The 27,411-nt window shown below is 40.7% G+C and overlaps 1 protein-coding gene across 1 annotated transcript in view; it reads right to left on the bottom strand.

The window, feature by feature from the left end:
• Window positions 1–27,411, bottom strand: part of oxr1a (oxidation resistance 1a) — a 163,059-nt gene that overhangs the window by 127,011 nt on the left and 8,637 nt on the right. The window contains exon 2 of the mRNA XM_084357216.1: window positions 20,790–20,875. Within this exon, the coding sequence (XP_084213342.1) occupies window positions 20,790–20,806 (17 nt within the window). The 5' untranslated portion in view covers window positions 20,807–20,875. The remainder of the gene's footprint in view (window positions 1–20,789; window positions 20,876–27,411) is intronic.

Here is a 27,411-nt window from a genome sequence, read left to right as displayed (position 1 = left end):
ATGTTGTAAAATAACTTTTCAGCATTTATACAACCGCCGGGCGGGCTAAGCAGTCAGTTGTAGAAATGCTGCATAGTTCTGCTGAAAAGATCTTTAGTTTCATTGCTATAGCTGTAGTTTTCTGTTGTGGCAGAGCACAGTTTAAGGTCAGAATGGTCACGGATGCACCACTTGATATTCTTAGTAATTTTTCAAAAAATAGATTCTTCATTTCAGACACAGACATACGGAGACTTCTCATTTCTTGCCTGCAACTGTCCATTTTGTCGGCTGAAAACACCAACTGTCACGAGCAGATTTTAGCAGCTCTAACTAGCTTATTATTAAGCTAATGTTAGCTTCATGAGTTGGCAGAAAATGCCATCACTGAAATGTTGATATTTCCAGCTAACAGTTTTAAAATGAGAACCCTGTAAAAGGATCTTAAATATCTTTTTGATATCTACACACATGATTTCATGCTAAAGGACTGAGGCTGACCCCACAGTTCCAGGCAAAACATCAGGATCCACACTTGATGGTCCAGGTGAAGGACATGGAAGTAAAGAAACAGCACTGTTGTTGTATTGCAGTGTAGAACTAGTCGGTCCAGTAAAAATGTAAAAATACAAACTCATTCCATGCTAACATAACCCTGAAAGCTTACTTGGACAAACAGAGCCTAGATTAATGCTTTACTGTTTGTATCTTTGACTAGTATTTTTTCCAAAGTTACGATATGTTTATGAAACCCAATGTTATCTCAGTTAAATACTGTAGTTTGACTGGGGTTGCTGATATGTAAACTCTTTCCTCTTAACTTCAATAGCCTACCAAGACCAGCTCCACACAGCAGGGAAGTCACTGTTACATAATTAGAACTGGATAGAGGGTTTGAGACAAGGCATCGTTCAATCCCCAAACTTTGCTCTACAGCGCACAAAGCAAAAAAAACACTTTCTGATGTCATGAATTACCTGGATGAATGCATACTGCACAGGCTTTATGGCACCCATAGAGCATGGGTACCGGAGACTTCCACTGGCCGAGCCGGCTAACTTCCTGTTAAGCCCTCCGCTAACTTTGTGATGCTCTTTTAGACTTTCCAAATGTCATCGGACCGAATGGATCAAATTCTGCTAGTGAGGCAAGTCTTTTCATGGTGGTTGTGACACTCCAATCCAGCGTTTTACACTTCTTTCACAATGTTAATCGATGGGAAAAAGACATCGTGTGACATTGTAATTACATGGTTTGGCCACTATGTCAAATTGTTTTCAAAGCCCGGCACATTTCCTGAGTACTTATACTTGACAGGTGTGCTATCAATATTCATTTGTTTTTTTTTTTAACATAACCTGTGACTCCAACAATGAAGTTATCTAACAAAGTGGTCCTTAGTTGGCCTAGGAAGCAATTAAGAGTAAAGTTACTATTATACACAGTAGGCTATTTTGTCGTTAGCCATGCTAACTCTTGCAGCTTATGTTAGAGCACACCAGCACATAGTTTAATCCATTCCTTAGACTTCTGCTCTTGACTTATTGATTTTGGAAATGCAAAAAAAGACCTTTAGATGTCAAGTATCTCTCTTAACTACAGCTCCATTTCCCCTGCCTCTACATGTGGAGAAATCCAAAGCTTGACAGGCCTGCCGTTACAGTTTAACTGGCTTTAACGAACAGTCAGCTGTAAACTATAACTGTGTAAGATCATTATTCAGAATTTTGACAGTTAATGGGGAAACCCTGTATTTCTTCCATGTCAGCTATTTCAAAACACTGGTGCTAATTTACCGAAATCAAAACAGGTGAGCAAGCAGTTGGCTGCTGATTCTGTGACACATCTCTCGTGTGTGAGGTGCTAAAGCTGGTGATGACAGGTCCTATCTCACCTCCTCATTTTAATTTAGCCGTGGCTGGTGGAGAACAACCTTCCCAGCACTTCATCAACACTGTAAGACTGTAAACACATCACAAGCTGCAATCAGACTGCAGAGCTCGTAGCTCACAGGTCTGGAGAGTGAATTGCATTTGATTAGAATGAGATTTAAGAGTTGGCAGTTGCTGGGATGTGGACCACCATAACATACACAGGACTGTAATACCCAGATATAGACAGAGCTGCAGAATGATGTCAAAAGAACGTGTGAAATAGGAGAGAAAAGCTACGGGCCTCGATTGAGCAGAATCATTTTTAAGTCTTGAGAAGAATGCACAAGAGAACAATGTGCAATTCACAAAGCACACATACAGCAGAGCTGGGAATTCCTTTATAACCAGCTCATGTTTGATGAAAGTCAAATGTTCTTCGCTCTGATACTCTTCTGCCAGAAATAGAGCTATTAAATAGCTTCTATATTTTACAGTAATACAGCGCAACGATTTGAAGATTTGCTTTGACAACTGGGAAATACAGGGACGCCTCTTCTGTGACATGATTTATTAAAAGGTATTTCAGGCCTATTTACAGTGCACTACAGTGTAGTATGCACTGCATGGCATCAAATGAAGTGTGTATATTATATGCTGATTGCAGAAAATTACCTAAATCGTTTCAATCAAACTAATGGTGCATTTGGAGGTGATGTAATTGGGACAGCTTAGCATTACTGATGGAGACAAGGAGACAAAAATGGGTTTCTTTAAATTAATCATATCTTGTATTAATATGTAAAAGATGGAACAATATTTCGTTCATACATAATTTCACAAACTAGGTCAAGATTTTCTACTCTATGCTTTCCTTTAATATGCAAGTAGCTGTTTTTATTTGACTTTATTTTGCTGAACACTGGCAATTAAGCATTCATAATTTATGACATTATTAATTAGTTATAGTTCAAATGTATTAACTTGACACATGGGTTATAAGTCTTTATATTGTATGAACAGGAAATTGGGAACTAAAATGTGATAAATAATTCACAGTTATTTTCTGACTTTGGACCTATTTTGGACGATAACTTCTAGTGAAAGATATCATGTAATTCTGTATACCAGCTATGGAAAACAATAATAAACCTGCCCTGAGCTCTAGCTGCCTTTATGTTTCAGTTCTATACGTTTCCTATACCATCCTCTCCATCATCTGTTCCTAGCCCTCCTGTGCACAACAGCTCATTAGCATGATCCTGCTGTACAGGCTCACCTCATGTGCATTCACCTAATGTCCACAGAGCACTATCGAACCTGACCATATTTCTTTGCTCTAATATGGTATTTCTTTCTATTCTCCGTGTGTGTTGCGTTCAGGGCGGCACCACATTATCTAATGCTCTTCCTTTATGATGAGTCACAGGCCCAACCTTAGGCAACAGAGCTCAGGAAAGGGGGGAGAGATGTGATTTGAATTCAGCAGCAGTCAAGAGGAGATGGAGGGAAAAGGGCAGTTTATTTTAAGATGCCTCTCTACCACTGGGTAGGTTTGTCAGAAATCATTTAGAGATGCTCCAGTGGAACAAAAAAATAAGATGAATAAATATGTATGCGTTTGTGTGTATGATAGTGAATAATTGTGCACAGGTTTTGAGGGGCAAAAATTACTTCTTAACCGTGCCATTCTTCAAGAGTGCATTTATTAAAAAGTGCCAGGAAATGTCAACATTTCTACAACATGTGTCATATCACAGTATAACCTAACTGTCCTGTCAGTAGGTGGAGGGGACAGTGACGGCATCACATCTGGGTGAGGCAGCTGCAAAAGCGAGTGTTTCAACATTTGTAAGCTTGAAACCACTGGATATTTTTTGTGGCGACAGAACCAGGTAATCCAAAACATCTTTCTTGACCCTGACCAAGTGGACCCTACTTTTCCAACACACAGAAATGCTAAGTGTCAGCAGAATCACGTGCAATGCCAACATGTATTTTGGCGAATGGGTTGATTACAATATCTGGCTACACTATTGGTACTTTTTTACTGTTATTTTTTTCATGCTCGACTCTGACGACTTGATTGTCCCTCTGCTTGTTGTTTTGGATGCCATTTTACTGATTATGCAACATAAGCTATGTTTGAACACTCAATATGTGTGAAATACTTGTTTGACAGAGAAAGATGAAAAGATCAATAAGACTATCATAGCTACAGGGTGAATATGAAGTGACCACAGAATCTCTCTCTATGTCCTTTCTCTGGGTAACAGGAGAAAATTTAGCCAAACTCGAGCACATGGTCCACTTTCTACAGCCTTCCAGGCCACTTTAACTGCACTACTTTAGGGCTGAAGGAGGGAAAGAAAAAAGCTGGCTACACAGTGGAGTAAGTGGAGCGAGGAACCAGCTCCGTGGAGGAGGCTGATGAGCACTGGCGTGTCGTTGTCGGCTACCTTGGCCTTCCTGTGAACCTTGTGTAAAATGAGTAGAACTGGCACCTTCTTCCCTCTGTTGTAATACCCACACTCCCCATGAAAATGTCTCAACACTCCGATTTCTCTACAACTCTCCCACTGCGTGTCAAACTAGACTTTTGTACTTGCTATTGGTTGAGATGGTGTTTGGTGTAGGTGGCTGAAGGGCTTTCATGTCAAAAGGACTGAACCTGTAGAGCTCTTTGGGATATTCGCAACAGCTTTGTATTTGATTCCCTAACAAATGCAATCAGCTAAGGACCCTTGTGGGGCTGTGACGACTGCTATGTGTCATCTTCATGATGAGGCTTCATTTACACAATTTTCATCTTATCTACGCTCGTTTTGTACATGTGTGGGAGCAACAATCCTGCTCACAACAACGGTTCTTCCATAAGAAGGCACTGCAGTAGTTTTCGCGTTTATGATATCAGCTTGAGTAATGACATTGGAAATTTACTATGCCATCTGTTGTAAAGTCATACATCACAGTCAATGTCACATTGGGTTACGTCTTAATGAGGAAAAGCTTGTGGCTTTTAGTTCTTAACGGCGCTCTGAGACCACTATATCTCCTCCTCATCCATTAAAGAGACCTCTAAAGTCAAGCCCATACAAAGGTCTGCTAGAGAGCACCACAGGCTGTATGTCCGATCAGATCAAAGTGGTTGAACCTACAAACCAAGTGGCTGATCATGTGACCAGCAAAAGTGATATTTTGGTCTATGAATCAATGTTAAGACACTGTTTTAACCACAATATAAATGAAAAACATTCTACCACGACACTGACTCACCATCATGTTTGTATCCTAAATCACCATCACTACTAAAACAATACATGGTACTGTTTTCCTGCTGCCTGGTTGAGACCGTACTGTACCGTTTGCCAGGTAAAGATATCATACGTAACATTTCTGCATGAAACCTGTTATATATTTTGTTGAGTTGTGTACTTACATTATCTCAAATGTTTCCAACATCATTTTTAAGTATACATACCACCAGTATATATTTTAAAATGGAGGCTAAAATTTTATTCAAAATACTTGAATATCATAGATCACTTATTACACATATACAGAGAGGTGTGTTCATACTTGTTACTCTAAGTCTCACCAGTTCTTTTTGGGACCTTTTAAGAATAACTTTGTAAAAACACCATTATTAATAGGCTTGTTGTCTCAAACCTCTTCATAGAACAGATAATAATATTATGTTACTACACCGCTTGTTTTTTTCCTCAAATGTTTTCAGAAACATATTTTATTGTACTGTTCAGCTGTAATACGATATTGTTTGTTTCCAGCTGGACGCCATACGGTTTCCTGTTACCAAACAGATGATGAGCAAAAACCAAGAACCACCCACCATCGCCTATCACGTGTCACGTATGTCACCTATCAGTGGGAGTGTTTGTTGGTCCAGTGCGACACAGTGCATTCTGGCTGTTGTTGTGGAAAACTTCTAATGCTAAATAGACCATTGAAAACCCTGTTGGAAGCTGATGTTGTGGCGGTCAAAGGTTTTCATAGAACAGCACGATGTGTATATTTGAAAATATTCTAATTTTGAACAGTGACATAATCCATTCTCATAAATGATAGGTAGATATACTATATTTATCAATTGCATATGACAATATACATGAATATACGTATACCTCACCCACAAATGTAGCCTTCATACAGTACATGTCAGGCACTTTAAAGATGATTCCTCCATTTGTTTTACATCCTGCTCCATCCTACGATGACTACCATCAAGTACTTCATTTCAAGTCTTTTGGTTTTAGTCATCATAACTCATATTGCTGTCCTTAGATTCCACTGTCAGTCAGCTACTTCGGAAATGCAGAAAAACAAATGGTATGATTCATATTTTAATGCTTCCTGCCAGATAAGGATGAGCTCAGAGCGCATTCATCAAAAAGCAGAGGCCCTGCAACAATAAATTCAGCCACTGCACTTTTTCACGATCACAAAAATGTCACAGCAGTCAGCAAATTGAGTTAGATGCAATGGCAGTGGGAGATAGCAGTACATGCTGCATATCTGACTCCTAATTGCAGGCTGTTTGAAGCCGTTTTGTCTGGACTCGCTGTTTTTTTGGTATATATTTTTTTTTTTTTTTCTTAATCTGGCTTTATATTAGATATGGAATAATTTGAGCCACTGGGATGAAAGCCCTGACAGAGAAAGGCTGCACAGTAACAGAGGCAGACTATCTTTGAAATGGTGGCAGTTGTTTTTTTTTCCTCTGGCTCTCTCCCCACAGTGAATTATCATGCTTAACAAACACATCCAACCACCCGGAGGTGCTCTCTCTGCTGCTCTCTGGCTACCGCTGGCCCAATCTGTTTGCATGACATAATACTGCACCCTCAGAGATAAAGAAAAGATGAGACAACAGGAAGACGGAGATGCTGCTGGCGTTACAAATAACTGTTATAGTCTAAGATACATAGAAAATTAAAATAAACACCAGCTTTGCTTCCGGTTGTGGAGATGTAAATGCATTTGTTCTTCCTGTGATGTGATGGTGCTGTTGATGTTTTTGTTGTTTCCCCCTGGCTGAGCAGCGTTTACCCTCTGGATGACATTGAGAATTGCTGGTGTTTCGATGTGAGTAATGAAATAAAACGTTAATTTGACTCTTCGTCGGTGTTCACCCCAGGTCAGTGATCTCCTGGGGCACCAGCTGCTGCACCTAGCTGAGCTGCAAACCATCCATCCCGCAGGAGGACGGCGAGAAAGAGAGGAATAAATGAGAGGAACAGAGGGAGGAAAATAGGTTGTAATCAGAGGGGAGCAGGTCAAAGGGGGAGGTTGACTGTACATGAATGCAAGATGGACATTTATCATATGCCAGGGACTGTTGTATGACTGCATGCACTGCAGACTAGGGGTTCATGATGTAATCTGCTCTCGCAAGAGTTGCCTGATTCTAGAATAATGAATAATGATAATTATTTGGCAACTATGTGATAATCAAGTGGCAAAATGTTCAAACAAAATACAAAACATTACCTGAGAATCTTTGAGGTTTGGACCCTCGGTCGGATGAAACAAGCAATTGAGGTGTGTTGAGAGGGCTTGGGGAATAATCCTACATAGTGAAGTAGTATAAAGACTTCTGTGGCTCCAGAGGAAGCTGCATGGAATCTAATAAATTGCCTCAAGTGATGTCACTCAGTGACTAAGTTGCAGTGTGGGTAATGTACACACGGATATAGCAGAACCAGAGATGTCACCTTTATTATTCCACGCATTCTTCCCTCTTTTCAGACCATGGTGCCTACATTACCCACAATGCAACTTAGCCACTAAGTGACATCACTGGAGGCAACTTATCAGATTACATGCAGGTTCCTCTGGAGCCACAAAATACCTTGCACTTCTTTTTCAGGAACAAAAATCGTACTCCTCAAGGCAAGTATACACACACTTCAGTGTGTAAAATTGTTGGACCCTTTAATGAAGATGTATTTACTATAGTCCAGACTGTCCAGAAGACGCACTGCCTAAAACAACAAACAAACTGCATGGAACGCTGAAGTGAATACTTTTACACAGCATGCATAGGGAAAGCAACACATAGGTAGAGCAGCAGCAGCAGCAGTCCTCTGTCAGTGTCTACATTGGTGCTTTCAGGCACAGTATTGATACACGTGAAGCAAGAAAGAAAACGATTTGTTTAATAATTAATGCAAAGTGGCAATTTGGGTCATATTAATGCAGGTATCAAACACGTGAGACATCAGCCTTTACGCAGGTTTATGCAGATGAATTTATTAAAATAGAGTGAGACGGATGAATGAAATACACGTCTGAAACACCTCCTCTGTAGACACGCTGCAAGAATAATAAACCAGGTCTTTTATCTGCTCCTTAGGACACTTTTAAATGTTTTTCTGTGTGTGTGTAATCAAAAAAGACTTTTTTGATTGCCACACAGCTCACTTGTAGCCAGAGGTAGCCTGTGTTCAAAAACATCTTCTGTCATCTTTTGTTATGCAAACCACTTTTTCCACCTCTAGCAGGTATAAGCCTGTTTTAGTCCTCTGTGATCCTCGAGGAAAAACACTGTAGGCTCAGAGTGAATGTCAAGTCAATTCTGATCAAATAAAATAGAAAACAGATTGTCAAATGCTAATTCCACATTTGGCTTGGCCATAAATCTCATGGCCTCAAAAATGATGCTTGATCCTTACTGTTAGTGTATGACGTTTGTGCGAGTTGCACAACATCAACAGTTGGCATTGAGTAGCATTCGCCCTACAAAGCATTAATCCCTTATTCTGTCGTGGTGGCCAGAGCCAGAGCTGTTGGCTAACTGAGGAGAAGTTCAATATAGCCTCTACTGTCTAGAGGAGTGGTTCTCCTGTCCCTGTTAGCTTCATGATGTTGTATTTCCAAGACATTATGAGAGTGCACCGCCATGGTGATGTAATATTTGCTTGCAAAGTAGCATGGGTGCTTTTGACATTATTGTCGAATGTGGTTCAACACAGCAGACTGCACAACTTTTATTATGGAAGTTCAGCCTTTTTCTCAGAGTACTGGGGGTGGATATATCCATTTGTTCTTATCACCATTGTTGGGTTTCCATAACTCTGACACATTTTCATTGTTCCATAGAAGCATTTTCCTCCCATTTCTCTCATGCATGTTCAGATTTATCAACATCAACGTCCTGCCCCCCTCTTTCTGTGCACAGTTCATCACAAGCAGTAATACACACTTGTCATTTGTTGATGCAGCTTAGGGAGAAAATTGGGAGCGCTTGGTTTGATGCAATCCATCTCCCCGCTAATGCAAACACAGCAGAAATGTAACAAAAATGAGATCGCACGGAGGCCTGAGTGAAGATTGTCATCTCAATACCATTAATCATGCGGCGCAACTGTATGCACACACCGAGACAACTGCAACACGCAACCTGTGAAACGCATTAACATCAACTATGGGATATGAACGGATATGAGCCGCAGAAATATTAACATGATCAAACATACGCGGCCCGTCAAGTGTTTATTCTGGGGTAAATTCTGGGGTAAATCTGTCACCGCTCCAGAACCATTTAAATGGAAAGGAGCTGGCAGTTCTATAAACACCCCCCCACGCCAGTCATCCTATCTCTCATCTGGCCACAAGTGATGAAAGCACTAATCTAATCTAATCGAGGGAGCCACACACAAGCGTGCTGCATATCTCACTTCATGGATTAACAGAGCGAAGTGGGAAAGGGATGAAAAATAAAATGAGTCAGATTAGAACTGATCACTTGAAAGCCTTCTGAATGACGGAAGAAGGGAGGAAAAAAAAAAAAAACCCAAGCACAAAATTGTTAGGAACCTTCCCATTCTGGGGAAGTGGTTGAGCTAGGCTTGCTACCCCCAGCAGTGGTGAAAGCCAGCCTTTGAAGTTGGAAACGGAGCCTGGAACGTAATCCTGTAAAATATAGTTCTAAATAAAGCTGCATCAAAATTTCATTAGCTGGTGCCCACAGCCTGCAGGCTCACTTTCACCAATTTCACTAGGTGACATTCAACCTCTGTACATTGATCTGATATGTGAGGTAATACATTTCGACTGATTAAGGCTCCTGAGGATACGTATAGCTGTTTCTTTGGTTCTGCACCCCCAACATACTCTTATAAGGACGCCTCAGTTCAGCTGCAACTGTGAAATCAAAAAATCGAAATATTTCATTCCCTTAAAGCTACAACATGCATCAATTAAAACACTAAAATTACATTAATTATTAGCCTGCGTTTTATATAATAAGTCACGTGTAAATCTACATAAATCCTGCTCCTGGGTGTTTACATGCAGCTGTCGAGCCCTGAAAGGTCACAGCAACAACGGGAGAAAGCAGCGAGGAACATGTGACAAGTGAACAAGACCTGTTCAAAAACACTGAACATTCCTGTTTCTTTTTTTTTTTTTTTTTTATTTCTTGAAGATTTATAGCCTTGAGCTAGAGGTGGACAGCTCCAGGTTGTAGTAGACATCTCATCAAAATGAGTGACATGTGCTGGGGTGGGGAAACTGGTAGGAGGAGGAGGAGGGTGGGGCGAGTAGCACATGATCTGCCTCAGAGGGAAAACATGGTAAATCCTAAACAGAACAGTGACCTTTACGCTATCGTTTAATGTTGCTTTATGTTGATGTTGTGGTTTACGACGTGAGGTGGATCCTTTGTGTGTAGCTACACTCAATCCCCGACCACTCGCTTTGATTACCCCCCTGCCAGAGAATACTGGGCACATGGTACGAAGAAAGACAAACATGCACTGGGTGTACTGTGAGCAGCCCAGCGACCCCTAATAACACAGATGATATAAACATTTAATGGATTCGTCCTGGTAAAGCATCACAACACGTGATGTGTAAAACAAACAAACAAGCAGATGATTCTTAGCGGATAAACCTGCTAATGTGGCTTACACTTGTCTGGTGGCCTGGAACATGATTCCCAATAGGCGCTTATGTTGCTCAATGTCTGCTGGATTAGTAATTGTTAGCCAGTATGTTCACCATACCAACTGTATAAGATGATTCATGTTTTTTGCAGCATGCAGAGGAAGCGCAGTGTACATTTGCAGCAGTCTAAGGTAGTGCAAAGTGCAAATGGGTTCTTGTTTTTGAAAAATATCAGTGCTAAATGCTCTCCTCAGCTTAACAGGTGTTTTGAAACATCTCACCGGTGTCTACTTGGTTTGCAAGTGGTCGTTAGCCCTTATTGTTTTCCCTGAAACTACCAAGGCTACTTTCATAACTCCTTCCTTTTTTCCTCACACAACCCCAACCCACACATCATATGAAAATACCAGTGGGGTATACTTGCACAGAGGTCACCATTTCCCAAAATTATAGACTGAAAATAATTGCAAAAAGGCTGCTTTTCTCTGCCATTTTTCATCAGAATAGAAAAAGCACTAATGTGAACTTTACTCTAATTGAAGTGGGAGAATACCATCTGTCATCATAGATGCTAGAGTGCACTTGAAATGGACCAAGGCCATGTGTTTTTGACAGACACAACATACGTCTGCTGTTGTCATGGTAGTGGCTATCCTCGTGACAATTAGAGGAGACAGTGTAGCACATGAGGACAGGATTTTAATACCATCACCAAGACTTTCCAGTAAACTGTAAACTCGCCTCATCAATTATAACAAAAGGCGTCTTCTCGTCCACAAAACTGACGGGCTGTGATGCTGTTCAGTCCAGCGGCTGTAACGCTCAGCTGGAGACGTGCACGTCGGAGCGCAGCAGGAGATATTATTTTATCTCTGGCCACTGATCATTGACCAACGCTGCCTTCAGCTCCACACCAAACTCTCTTTAAATAGCATGCAAAATCAATGGAGCGGTTGAGTCAGTCAAATCAACTGCCTTCAATCAATAAGAGAAGTCGGACTGAACAATGCCTTCATTATACGGAGAAACCGACTTGTGCAGGTAGAGCAGACGGGGCGATGTGAACGATCAATCAGATAAAACATTTAATATCTACAGTCAATGAAAAGATGAGAATGGAATTTAACAGCTGAAATACACTCAGCAGCATATCTGAGTACATGTATACAGTGTATGCCATGGTGTACAACAGGGGTGAAACAGATCACAAATGTCATGGTTCTGATGGCATCATGGTTTTGAGTCATGTATCGGATACATTTTTGAGTCAGCAAAAAATAAATAAAATGAATGTGCATGTAAGAGATCTTGAAAGTTTAACTGCTCTGGAAACGCTTTTTCAGTAGTAGTGCCGTGAATTCTGTGACTTTGTGACATCACACTGCGTCACATATTTGCACGATTACGTCTAGTGGCTAGTTGGGAATGTAAGAATTTATTTCAGTACAACTACTCTGTTGTTGTTTGTGGTGCTGGTTCAGGCCTGTGTGAGCTGACCAATCAGAGCAGACTGGGTGATCAGTCTGCTCTGGGGAGCAGGGAGTACTGTTAATGTACACGGTGGAACAGACCTTAGCTATAACCTACAGGACTTCTCTCAACGGAGGCGAAAGTGAGGGTTTTTCAATCAGCTGCTCTTCCCTAACCCAGTCATTGTGTTTTAGAGTAGAACATAGTACATTTCTGTCTCGTCTATCTTTTCACTACAACTCTGCATCGAGATTTAAGGAATTATTTATTTACAAATTAACAGCGCCAGTTAAATGTCATTCCACACTATAGTGGTTACATTTTGCAATTGATCTGTGGTTCACATGCGTGCTGAACTACATTCCCTTACACCAATTGTGCACAAACACTGACGCATACAAAACCTTTTCCTGCATATTTATCCAGCCTTACTCTGCTTAGCACCAAGAAGAAACCGTAGAATTAATGTGTCTCTTGACATTTTGATACCTTCCTCTTTCCTGTGTCAGCAGAAAGCCCCCTCCTCATCACTTTCCTGCAGAGTTTAGCAGTTCTTAGCCTCCATTACTGATGCTGTCGCTTCCAATGTCCAGGACCTACTGCATCGAAGGCTGCCTGATCAAAATGCTGCTGCCGTCTGCATTGTTAAACTAAGCAGTGGAGGTACAGACCAACTTGGACATCTCTAGCTGTGAGACTGATTATATCCACATTGTTCTCACAGGCGATTCTCGTTCACTCTGGTGTGTTCTCAGCAGTAACACTAGTTAGGACTGATGTTCCAACAGAACACGCAGCCCATCCGAGGCCTGCAGGCATTTATGAAGTCCTTTGTGACCAGAGCCTTGTACTGGTCTGTCTTTGTCCCACAAATACAAATATCTATGTACACACAGTATACAGAATATTTGTGTCTTTTACATGTAGGTGAAGACCATAATACTCAGAAAGAGTTCTTCCTGCATTCTTCAGGATCCACCATCACCTATTCAGCACAAGACAACACATTGTAGCTGCACTGCATTCTGATATTCTGATACTTATGTCTGTCTGAGCTTCTTCTATGATGGATCAGTCCTTGTTTGATTGTTGAACATCAGAGCTGAATGAGGAGTCTTGAGAGGGCGCTTGTTCTTTCATCAATTCGGGGCTGACACAAAAAGCTGATGACTACCTTTGACATTTTCAGATAAATTATCTTTTTTTCACATTAACCTCCACCATCGCTCCACTGTGATACCACCAGATGACACCAGATCTACTGAGTGTTAAGCTGTCTGTATGTCTCCTGTCTGAGCTGAATGTTTGACAGTTTTGTTTTCCCTTCTATAAAAATCTTTTTGTTATAATCTAGGTTTGTTTACAACTCAAACTTTACTGTCAGACATGTTCACTGTCTCGATCCTTGTCATTTTGGTGAACTTGCAGGTTCCCAGATATAGGATATACTTTGGCAATTACAGTTTTAGCAATCAAAAATGAGGTTGTTTGAAACTGGACTCTAAGTGGGACTGTAGAACAAAGTAGAAGTTCTGTTGCTAGAGTTATCTGCAGCTTAAAACATCTTACTTGGTGCACAGCTTTACAAAGATGGTTAAAATGCTGACTGGGGCTATTGAATTGCCCTGTTATTTGATTATAATGGACACCTGCCAGCCTCTCAGACACAACTTTTTTTTCCCTGGCCAAGTTACAGTATAATTAAATGCGAAAACTCACTTGGTATTCAAACTAAATCAATCATGCACTGCCCAACCTAATGTATATTACATTACAAAGTCTTCGAAGTGCAGGACAGATAATGTCTTTGTGGCTTTCATTGCCGGAGTCACAGCTACACTGTTGCAACACCCTTCAAGGTCGCCCGAAGGACTTTCAGTGTGCGGCGTCGGGATGGCAGCCTGTTCATCATGATTGGATCAGCAGGCCTTTGCAGGGGGTTAACACATCCCAGCATGCACTCTAGTCCCCAGACACCATTCTCTTCCCTCCGCATACATAAGTAATCAAGTGCAAGGCCCCTTGATGTCGATCAACAGCTCAGAGGTACAGACAGTCAGATATCCAATTACTCCTTATGAAGGTCAGGATAAGTGGGGGGTCAATGTCAGATCTGATATTTTGTTAAGACTGTAATTACTAATGTCTCATTATAAGCTTAATTACCATGATGAGGATGTGACATATTGATTGTGTTATAGATGAGGGCGGAGGTGCAGGTACATGAACCCTATGTCATCATGCTGCCAAGGACATACTGTAGATATCATGAACAGAGCCTGTACAACAACAGATAAAAAGGTGTTTGCTCTCCTCATTGTTTGGATTGTTTGTGATGAGTCATCCAGTGAGGCTGATGAAGAAGCCATCAGTTCTCACAGGTAGGCACCTTTCCACAATGCATCACTATGATGGGGAATCCCACAATGTATGTTTAGCACACATCCAAGTCACGCTATGTCTAACATCAACTGGCAGATGGAAAAAAAAAAAGCTGTGAAAAGATATGTCGAAACAAACCCTCTTCAGGTCTATTGTTTTGCCACTAATGAGTCCAGCTCGTATCGCTGTAATTTAATTACAGCTCCCACTGAAAGCAATTACTGGTCCAGTTGTGACACCTTCACACCGTCTCTCCAAGATCTCTGTATGAGCGGCTGCCTGCACGACTGTTATTTCCTGGTCCTGTCGTGACAGTTTCCAAAAAACAGCTTGGAGGAACCACTTTCAATTGATGAGCCAATATGGCTGACAACCAAGGGTGGAAACCAAATTACTCTTTGAGAGAGCCATCCAAACAAACACCTGCACAGTCCCGGTACATCCGCATGGCAACAGCAGCACATGCAGACGCTTTCTTTTGCTTTCAAATCTTTTGGCTTCATCTCTGAAAAAAGTATTACCTATGATAAAAAATACAGCAGTAGTTAAAAGTTTTACAGACACTGTGATGAAATGAGTGGAACACAAACTACTCTGTCACAAGAAGAAAGTGTGGTTCAATAAAGGGAGATGGAAGAAACCTCAGGAAGAGCCACAGAGAAGGGATCCTTCTACGAGGACGGACAGACATGCAACAGATGTCATATGTACAGAACAGAACAACAAAATCACAATTAACAAACTGCATTGACAGAATAACACCCATTACACTCAGCCACAAACACTACAAAGGGAAGTATGAAGTGCTTAACATTGATCTGACAGAGCACATTATTTATTTGAACAAGTCAGGAAAGTCACTTGGAACCATTTCAACGTAGGTCCCAAGGTCCCAAGATCAACTGTGCAGACAATTTTTTGTAAGTATAAAGTGCATGGCACAGTTGTGTCACTGCCATGATCAGGAAGAAAATGCATACCATCACATGCTGCTCAGAGAAAATCATTCCAACTGGTCAAGAGTCAACCAACAACCACCAAAAAGCAAGTCTGCAATAAATTAGAAGCTGCTGGAAGTGTCCAGTGTCAACCGTATTTTGCATTGCCATGGGCTGAGAGGCTGCCGTGCAAGACAGAAGTCCTTGATCCCAAACAGACATCAAAAGTGGTAAAGGAATGGCTAAATCAGGCTAGAATTGAGGTTTTGGAATGGTCTTCCTAAGTCCTTACTTGGACCCCACTGAGATTATGTGGACTGGGCTGAAGAAACAAGTCTTTGCCAGGAAGTTAATAAATTTAGGTGAACTTCACCGATTGTGTAAAGGGGAGTGGTTAAAAATTCAGCTGGAGGACTACTAGGAGCTTGTGGATGGCTATCAAAAGCACCTGACTGAGATGAAAATGGCCAAGACACACTTCACCAGATATTAGAATTACTGTATATATTTTTTTAGTCACATTTTCAGAAGAAAAATGAGAGTTGTAGAAATCACTGGAACTGAAAACCGCCATGATATACATGTTCTTTACAAGTATATGTAAACTTTTGACCACAACTGTACATTAGTCAGCATTGGAAAAGAAATGAGCGTTCTGGATTAAGAGCAGCAGGACTTTAAGAAGATCACTGCCCACAGCACCTCTCGACCGTTCAACCTGACCTGCCAGACCTCCCTAGGGAAGAGAGTCTGGATAAGAACCATGCTAATCCAGCTTGGATTTTTGGCTGCTCATGTGATTGCCAGTCACAGGGAACTTAAATGGGCAAATTGGACTTTCAGAGACCTGTCTCCACCACAACATCTCAGATCAAGCTGTGGCACTCGACAGGTGGTGTTCAAAGCTGACAGAGTGTAGGATTATGTGGCAAGACGAAAAGAGGTGGAAAAAACATTATCATGTTCTCATTACGAATACATTTCCTTATTATCTTGCTACGCTAATGCTGAGTGACCTAAACCTGTAACCCTTTGGACAAACTGAGGCTGTGTTTTGTGTTAGAACTGGAGTTACAGGAGGGCTGCACCTATTAATGTGTATTGCCACAGAAATGACCGATCACACATAGTTAACGCCAGTGTATTCTGAGAGCTGAAACACAATTGTAGAGTTACCTCTAGAGGGTGTATCCATGCAGATGGCATGTCGATTAGCTGGCTAAAGAATAGGACAGGATGGGATAAATAGTCACAATCAAATAGCTGAAAACATGGTAACAACATTCTTCTAGGTCCTGAACTGAATCCCCGTCCACCCACACTGGTTCACAAAGAAGGAGCCATGTACAGTATGAAACCCTTTTGCTTGGAGCAATGACAAAAATAAACACGGAACAACACCTGTGAAAAGGTTGCTTCAAAAATGCCTACAGTCAGGAGTATTAAGGGAATTACCTGTTTATTTAGAATGAGTTGAGTTTTTGGAGCTTTGGATTTGACACCAGTAGTAAACAGAGTTTTTCCTGTATATAAGTGAAAATTAAGGCAAATATCATTATATAATAGCTGTCTGTCTGTTTGGTTTAAGATTAAACGGAGTTACTTCACAATGCAATGGGTGAATATGACAGACAATTCAGGTACAATCACTTATTTTCATTACAGAACATCCAAAGCCATTATATGTCAAATGTTTGTTTATATGAAATGTATTATTATGTGAAATGTTGGTCAGCAGGCTTTATTATACAAGTCTAACCAGACTTTTCATATTTATTATTGGTAACTTGACCTTGGAAGTCACAAACTAACACTAGGTGGGTACTGTAGGTAGAGCGTCATAGTTTAAAGCTTAAGGCCACTGACCATGCTGCCAAAATTGACAAAATGTAGTAAGAACATGATTAAAAAAAACAACATCATGAACACAATGTCAGGTTTAAATAGAGGGTATAATGAAATGGCAATTTAGTTTGATTGTCAGAGTAGGCCTGAGGGTTGGGGTTGTGATTGTCATTTCAGGACATCCGGAAAACAACAGAAATCTCATCAGAACTCCGGAACAATCCCACCTTTTCTCTTTATGCAGTTGATTAATGCTGGCAGGCAGAAGCCGCTACAGCCAGTCACAGTTCAAATGCGTAACCCAAATCAAAAGCTATGGTGCATCACTTCATAAATGTTCTCATCCAGAATGAAAGACTCAGATTAACAGCGCTCCAGTTACATTTTAATGAGCACATGTAGACACAAACAATCAGGCTGTGGATATGTGCGCTTGCAGTTTATCCATAATAACAGAACAGTTCATATCATCAGACGAGAGAGCACTCAACAAAGTCAGAGGCACAAAGTGCTAATGCTTTGGATTTATCATCCATGTGTCGGTTCTACACTTCATTCCATTCAAATCAAAAGGTAAACTGCAATGTTAAGACGTTTGACTGATTAAATTTTAATGAAAGACTTTTAATTACGCTCTTGCATTGTACGTGTTGCCGGAGATGACTCGAGGGAACCCAACAGGAAAACCAATATTAAAAACCCACAGACGAAATCCACAACAGCACATAGCAATCTCTGATAGATACACAGATTTCCTCATCCACTTTATGTTTCGTTCAGCAGTTTAGCGAGAGAGAAAACGCTTTGTTTCGTATTCAGCAAAAATGTGAATGAGCTTTCGGAGTCTTTGAATTTCAAGATGGCAACCTATTACAGTCATTTTGAGCGTATCCGTGTCATCGAATGTGCTGACACAGCTCCCTGAAGATGGAGAGCTGGCTTGGTTTAATCATCCACTCACCCACAGTATGATGATCACACACATTGCGAGGAGACAGGTGGATGGATGCTGCATTGTGACAGCGCTCAGTCCCATCACATTATGATACCTTAACCTCCCCCTGTACCTCATTCTCCCAACACAGAGACATACTGCTATAAAGACATTCACTTATTCTTTTTGTGGACATCTTCTCTGAGACACACACAAATAAATATTTTAAACCTTGCGCAGCTTATATGTGAAGCTATGACAGTCAAAGTGTAGGCAAAGGAGCAATCTATATCTTACCAATGTAGTGGCAAGTCCTCTTTGTCAATGTAAATCAGGAGTTGAGAGGTGAATGTCAGTTTAATCTCAACATGTGGGTCCTACACTGTGGATTCTGCTGGCATCAATGCAAAGCCCTGAGCTCAGTGTGTGTGTGTATGCTTGTGCTACAGTAAAGGTGAGTATTAGAATCCACAAGGTCAACTGTTAACATCTGATATTTTAAGGCTCAGTTGTAGAACACTAAACACTACAGGTACTATAGAACAGATCTGTAGAAACAACAATTATTTTTAGCACACAAGCCACAGTTTGGGACGCGAACATGAAGAATTTCTCTTCAGTTATGGCTGGGGACTGTGGGAGATGCTTTTGTCTTTCGCACTATAAGGAATTAGAAGTTGATGTGAAATCTAGGTATTTTCTGTGTCAGAGTACAGCAGGCTTAGAGACAGATTTCAGAAAAAGAACATTTCTACATCTTTCAACCCAATTCAAAACAGAATAAAGAGTCAAATGTCTTAATCGATCAGAGCACAAAGTCCTGTGCCCATCAGGCACCTTGTTATTGCAGGCACATACTGTTGACAACGATACCAGGGGCATATTGATGCCACTGTAAACGTTTATTGATAACAATGAAAACTAACACTTTGTAACAGTGAAAAATAAAATGAAAAATGCTGTATGTATCTTGGCCTTGGAAATCATGCTGGGTTACTCTTGTAGCCCATGAGATGAGATAGATCTCCAGACATGCTAACATTTGCAAATCACATGAAAGCCAACAAACACAATATTTAACACTTTTGCCCTTTCATTTTTGGTTTTGGAAAGAAAAGAAGCCAACCTTGCAGTCACTTTATAAACATACAGTATTACTCATACTTCTGTGGCTCAGGCAGTAGACTGGTTGTCCACTAATCAGAGGTACTATGATTAATAGTGGATAGATACTGAATCCCAACGTGCTCCCACTGACTGTTCCATCAGTGTGAGTGCGGTATAAATGGTGATCACTCCTGATGACTAAATCATGTTGTGCATGGTGGCCTCTGCTACCAGTGTATGAATGAATGTGTGTAATAATGGGTGAATGCTGACTTGTGTTGTAAACCACTGAGTGGTCGGCAGGACTAGAAAAGTGCTACATATAAATACAGTCCATTTACCTTTTACCTTTTACCATTACACTGTGTCATTGTGTTGAGACAGTTATCTCCTTTGTCAAAACTACATTTTTTGTGTCATCTATGTGTAAAAATATATTTTCTAGACAAACTGTGTACATTTTCAATCAATACCTCTGAATAAATTATGCAATAAATGTGAATATAATTGTGATTTTGTTTTTTCTCCTAGTACTGGCAATCCATACATAAATTACTGTATATTTCACTATTTCGATTTAACATTTCCTGTTGAAAAACTGCAGTCATGCAGGCTGCAGTGTCTGCACAGGAATCCCTAGATTATACAGCTGAAGGCTGTGGAAACAAAATTAGCTTTTAAAGGTGGCAAGCCTGCACATTATAACCATATTGATTCTAAATGCACTATTCAATTAGAATTCATGGAATTAATTATTTAAGAGAAATTAATCTGCGTTTTCAATGGGAGAATGAATATGTTCCAGTACTGCCAAACCCAAGCTGTAAACTGTGGGATTATAACAACACAAGAGGAACGACCAAAAGCATTTTGTTTTGATCCACCTAACCCACCTTACACGCGCTGGCTAAGCAATGTGACCACTTCTACCCTGCAGTCAACATCCAGAAAAGCCAAACTGATAAATGATTTATGCAGACTGTACACTACCACAAGCCGCATTAAAAATACAGAATGTACACACAAGCGAGGAGACGTGTAACCTGGTTTTCCTAAACTTCCTACTCGGCCTATGTGAGAGTATTTACACTTCAGTTTAAAGGCAGACAATACCCTAAACAAATAATATAGTTTAAAGTTTGGTTTGTGTTTTTTTTTTTTTTTAGTGTTGTGACCTGAAATCAACCATCACCTTCCTTTGCATAAATGTCTTTTTCATATCCAAAGTCATCTGCGGAACGTAGCTGACCAGAAATGTCAGCCATTATCAGCAGAAGCCATTTTAAAATGCCCCGAGATTTCAGCTGGTATTTTTATGAGCGGATAAGAATAGATCAAAAGTGACATTGTGCTGACCTTTTGGTGCTGAACATCTTGGCAGCGTCTTCTTTCTCCTGCTCAGAGGCTTTGGGAGGTCGAGATTTGATGTTGACTTTTCAAACCTGCAGGAAGCACGCACGCACACACACAGACACGCACGCAGATGCACGCGCACACACATGCAAAGCAAAAAAGAGATAACAGTGAGATTTTCAGCATCACAGTCAGGTCGCCCTCAAGTTGTCTAGCTGCCTCGGCCATGCTCACTTCAACAACCTCCTTTAGCCGGCCTCCAGCTGAGCGGTTCAAATTGACTGGGCACGGCAGGAGGCAATGAGCAGAGCATAACTCAACCAACATGACGACGACAATGCACGGAGTCAAATGTCAGTTTAAATAATTATTTGCTTTACATCGCCACAGCAGCACCCATTTCAAAACAGAGCTGAATTGATTAGCACTGGAGCTCGACTGGAGGAAAGAGGAACCAATAAAATGCGATTAAAAAGGAGAACTGGATATCTGCTTCTGTAGACAAACGTGTCACATGCAGGCTATTAAGTAGCACAGTCTCTGAGGGGATGAAACCCCAAACAAGGATCTCTCTCTCCATATGTCCGTGCTATACCTACCACATTGTATAATGGCTGGGAGTTAGCCTCTGCTCTTTTATGTAAAGGTTATCAGAGACCGTGGAGGAGGAGCTGGAGTAAAAGAAGATAGGGTTCAATAATTAATGCCGAGGTCTACGCAGGCCTCACTTCTCACCCTCTTCTCTCTTTAATGAGATGAGTGGAGGGCCAATGGGAAGGAGGGAAGGAAAGGGAAGGAGAATGGGGTGATTAAAGCAGCCGGATCGGCTCCATCTACCTTCCTTCCCCCCTCTGTCAGTAAGGCGCACGAGAATGTAAGCACATACACACTATTGTCTCACTTATAACACCCGGAGTGGGTTTTCTCTCTCTTACACTGGCAGGTGGAGCAGAGAGAGCTGAATAAGTAGGCATAAAGATTAACAAAGTAGTGTGACACTGGAAACATCTGATAATTCATTCAGGTTACATGGGATCCGCAGAGGTACAGTACTCACATCTATAAGTAATCTAAGGAGGTGCAGCAGACTTTGTGGCTTCCATGATTCACAGAAAACCATTCAAATGTCTAATTATCATTTCTACATATTATATTTGGCAGACAAGAAAAATATTTTTAATACAGCCTGCAGTAAAATTAAATTGTTCTGTTGCATTATTTTCAAGGTATGACGTGAATTGATAATGCAATTAGCTGGATTATGGATTAGAGCTGTCTCACTGTGAGCAGACAGACAAAACGCACATTACAGATGGGAAGCCACTCTCAATGGAGCATGAACCTGATGCCAAACTGCCGTCATCAGTTTTTACCCCCATGGTACACAAAGAAAACATGTTTTTTTAAAAGGAGACAGCTCATTTTCAGGTTCATAATGTTATTTTGGGTTACTAGAATAGGTTTACATGCTTTAATGCCCAAAAAACACATCCGTTCTCTCTCATTCCCCCTCTGAAAATGCTCATAATGCTAACATGCTACTATTTAGCAGGTATGGCATACCATGATAGCCAAATTAATGTTGTATGTTTGCATGCTAACAAGCAAATGTCACTTTGGTCCAATTACATGCCATTGTGGTCCTTAACAATGTCACTGGGAGCAAACGGTCTGCCATAGTTTTATTTTTTCTCTCTTCTTCCCTAAGCCTGCCAGCTGCTGCCAAACACACTGAGACAGAAATACGTGTTGTCCTTTCTTTGATGATTATCACACTATTAAGAATGCATCGGGGTGTTGCAATATAGCCATATTCATTCATTTGATATTCAATTGAGAATCCAAAATCAGAAAATGAAACATCGATTTGTTATTTCATTATTTGTTTATGATTGTGATACAAAAAACAAATAACACTTTGATTTTCTTACTTTTGATTTTATGCTCAGATCAAAAATAGGGAATAAAAAAAAAAAAAACTGGCCAAGGGCCAAATTTGCTTTTGATATTTAATCTCTCTAATTTCTGTGACGGAAGTTATTTATTATGGCTTTGTTAGGCGTGTTTGAGATGAATTGCGCCTTAGCTGGAAAGTAGACGATATCTGGCAGCAGCAGCAGGGGATAGAGCCAAAAAGCTGCGACCAAGTCAGACAGTTTTCCTGCAGCCTGCAGTCTGTTCTGTACAGGAAGTCACAAAAACACTCACATCCTGTTAAATGTGTCTGTTAACATTCAAATCAGATCTATTAGTTTCAATTGTTGTTAATTATGACACCACAGCCTTTTTAAATGCTACACAGGCGATGTGTTTTTTCTGTTCATGGATCATCCATTTCACATAAATACTCACATAAATCACAAATCATCTGAGCAGACCTGTCCCTCTCAGACTCCATTAATAAATGAATACATTAACAGTCAAACACAAAGGAAAGAAGAATCATGGGACTCCATACAATAGTTGTTAAGATATATCAGTTTTGAAAATCCTTTAACTTTATTACTGTACATCACATTTAAACAAGTTGAGTTTGACTCCATCTGAAAGATTTCATACCATTATGGCAGCAGGGGGACATTAATGAGATGAGAAATACCTTGTCATAAAGGGCTGCAGGTACGTGCACGGCGACAGCCAATTATTATAAAATATTTCATTTCATTAACAGGAACTGTTTATCTAATCTGAGGCAAAATTCACAGCCCAGGGAGCAGCGGGAGAGATAATTTCAAAGAGTCGAATAATTTCCTTCTCCATTCCTGTTTGAATGTGACTCATCCTCCCATTCGTCACAGTGTTGCAGGGCTTTAAAATGATTACACACAGTACTTCACCAAACTCAGCACTCCCCTCAGAAAAATAATAACAGGCCTTCAAGCTTTCAGTGGTCTGACTCTATACTGAACCAAGACAAAAACCGAAAATACATTTAGACTTTATTTGGGATTATATGAAGCCAGCTTCACCTGCCAGTGGGCTTAAAGTGAGCACAAACCAATAAGTTCTTTTTTAAGCAATATACAGTAAAATAAAAAACAACTCGGAGGCAACAAAAGAGGATAAAGTAGAGGATACTATAGGAGGAGTAGTACAAAACATGAATTGAAATGAAGCCAGCTTCCACATTGTTTTGGAATGACATGTTTCAAAAGGTTAGTACGTTTGACCACTGTCTCATTTCAGCCATGCAACATTGCATTTTTTCTTGTCTTCTCAATTTTTTTTTCTGTCATTTGTTCAGGCTTAATTTCATATTTAGGATCCGGTCCCCAAAACTGACACCTTACTTGCAAGCTGAAATCAAAATGTAGCATATGGGGTTGCTGAGATTGGAGAAACAAGCAAGAGCGAGCAAAATAGTAAAGTATTCAACTGAAAAACAGAGGGGTAGGGCTAAGCAAGGGGTGTATTGGGATTGGGCCTTACTCTGTGTGTTTGATGAATTGAGCTAGGTAGGTGACAGGAACAAGTTAATTTTCTCTGACCAACTAAGGTTTGATTAGTTAAGCAGAAGAACAAGGTACTGTTAGACAGGGGAGATCTGCAAGAGAGTCAGTTGATCCTCGTCTTATACTGTAGTTGAAAGTGATTCAGAGAATCATACAGCCTCCAAAAAGGTTGCATTTAATTTCATCTTATTTGTATGGCTTATCTTTCTTTCTGCACCATCGCCAAAGCATGAACCTACACCACAGCAATGCCCCAGTGGAGCCATGTGGTTCCTCCCGACATGAATGGACCTTGTCTACTTCTATCTCTATTGCAAAAGAACCTTGTTTGAGGATGTTTTTCCTGCCGAGCTTCATTAAGCCAGCCTTGTGTTTCAGCTTAATTGTCTCTGGGCGTGCAGAGCATCCTGACAAACACTATCAGCATCCAAGCATGTAATGGATTGAGGAGAATCCCTCAGACATACAGGGGGGACAGCAGGTATAACCAGTGCTGGGTCTGCTCTTCTGCTGAAAGCTGCCGGTCGTAAAACAGCAATGACACAGAGGTGATGTGTTTGGCCTTACACACGCAGCTTTAAGTTGAGGGCTGACAGAGCTATTTCACACAAAACAGCGATGAGCTAAGCATGTAAGAAGTGCAAACACATCAGGCCTGACGCTATCCCAGCCAAAGCAAATAGAGTAAAATCTTTCCACTGTATCAAATCTGCACAGTTTAAGATGTTAATTTCAGTTCTCCCTGCCACTGGCTTTATGAATGACTAATGAGAAGGGAAGGTAAATAAAGATATCAGCTGGTGCTGGTTCCTGGATGAAATCCAGAGTGTGAGCAGGAGAAGTGGAGTATTGATCAGAAGCAGGATTAGCTGGCCCAGCATGCAGCTAAATCAGTAACAGCCATGAAGAAGTACAGAGGAAAGAAAACACAACAGTCACGTAACACAGTTGGTATAGCTGAAGTATTTCAAAGCAACGCATGGCCATTATATTTTTTAACAGGCCACAGAAACATTAAAGAGGAAAGACCGAATCCTGAAAATGTATTTCTAATTCCCAGTGTTATGACTGTATTGTTGTGAACAATGCCTGGTGTAGAGTATTTGGTGAGTGTAAAATTCAGGTTTGCCAAAATGTGAATTTAGCCCAATTAAAGAAAAATAACCCACGGGTTAGTAAGATTAGAAAAACAAACAACCAAGAGCAAGCCAAATTAGCAAGTAAACAACTGAAAAAATCCCCTCCCTTCCTTCAGGCCTCCTTCCAAAGCCAGTCCTCCAAAACACATGCATGTGCACTGCCTGATTAAACTGAAGGGCTATTCTGCCTCATTCCACAATTTTCTTTCAGGTTTTTGTCTAATGAATACACAAATAACTCAAATGCCACAATCATTTAAACACAAGGAAAATGGCCGTCACAAACATACAGTACAGTGGTCCGAAAAGGCTACCTGGCTCAGCAGTTACTACCCACTGCTGTGTGCTTTGTGCTAACGTGACGGGGTTAGCTGCTGAACGACAGTCTGCAGACTGCAGCATAGCTGTCCTCGATAACTGTGTCGAACCATTTCATATCTCATTCACATGTAAGAAAGCACCTTACACTATCATAATGAATGTAAACAACAAACGTGGCTATTGTTAGTGCTCACCGCTGCAAAGCTAGCATGTTAGCATTGGGAAATTCTGGCTGCATTCTCTCATTGTGGCTGATAGCTTATATCCTCCTGGCCTTGTGGAAGACTCCGGTCATATGCAGTGAGTGAGCGGGCGATGTGTGCTGGTAGGCAGGTATATACTGTAAGTACACACAGGTGGGCCGTTCTATCATTTCATACGGGCCAAATGGAAAAATGACTGGATGGGCTTATTAGAGGCCTGCGACAGCCACAGATACTGGATTTTTCTTGCATCCGATTTATTAGTTGTTGTCTGTATATTAAGAGATTTTCTATAAATATAACAAATAAAATACTTCTAAAATAACTAACCAACCCTAGCCTCAGGTCTAGTTGATGCAGTGGTATTTCAGTAAGGGTCCGTTTCGCTGCAGTGATATGACTCATCTTCCCTTCTGTTCTCCACTCCTGTCCCCTGGTTGTCCCATTGTCTGCACCTCACCATTGTTTACATCTCTCCCCCTGTAGTCCTCATCTCTCCTCTCCTCTCTCCCCAGTTCATTTCCTTGGCTGTGTCTGGCAGCGCACACAGAGCCTGATTGCAGTACGTTTCCTGAACTAATAGGGGTCACATTAGTCTGGCAGGAAACACAATGCCATTATGGAAATGCTCAGTCAATTACTGGGCAACGAATAAACACCCTCTCCGTCATTTTTGACTCTCATACTTGCGTTGGGCTAATGGTTGCGATGCATGGTTGTTATCTGCTCAGGGGCATCTTATCTCCGTCTCCCGGAGGAACTCGGCAATATGCTCGAGGTCAGTAGTGTCATTGTTGGATTGTTGGGTTGCCCAGATTAGAGCGCGTTCCCTGCAAATGAACAATCTCAAAGTAAATTTCACCGGATATCGGATTCATCTTGTTTGATTTCAATGACCAAAGATGCGTAGCCTTAATTGTATTGATTGATTTTGACATAAAAGCTGAAAACATGACAAAATGTAAAAGTGAGATAATAAGTTAAACACACTGAGGGATTCACAGCAACTAATGGATCTGATTTCTCCAATTTACTTTCTCATATTCCACCAACTAATAGAGCACCAGGAGGCTCATTTTAGGTTGTATCACAACAGCTGTATCTTTTATAGACGGAGTGCTTTGGGTAATATTAGATGCACACTCTGTGCTTATGGGAATGCCACTGCAATGAGGTTAAAATATGGAACTATAAATGTTTCCTAAATTTCCACTAAACAGAATGCAAGTTCAAGCTGGCTGAGTTCATTTCATATGTTTTATTAAACTTTTCGAACCTATTTCAATAATGAATTTCAATACGAGATAACAAGGTTTTAAAAATGAAACATGCCTGTAAAGTGAGCTCCCTGTGAAATTAATGGTCTGAGAACTCATATTTGAAAATAGCAATTATTTCTTAATAGATATTATGGAATATTACGTGGGCTCAAGCACAAAATGTTCAATTATTCTTTTGGTACATTTGAATTAAGCTGGTAAGACTAGACATTGCACACAGCCTTCACAGA

Source organism: Pagrus pagrus (assembly GCF_965226575.1).
Source record: "Pagrus pagrus genome assembly, chromosome: 7".
NCBI classification, from domain to species: Eukaryota; Metazoa; Chordata; class Actinopteri; order Spariformes; family Sparidae; genus Pagrus; species Pagrus pagrus.
Note: the sequence above shows the minus strand (reverse complement) of the source record. Positions and strands in the feature narration are given on the sequence as shown.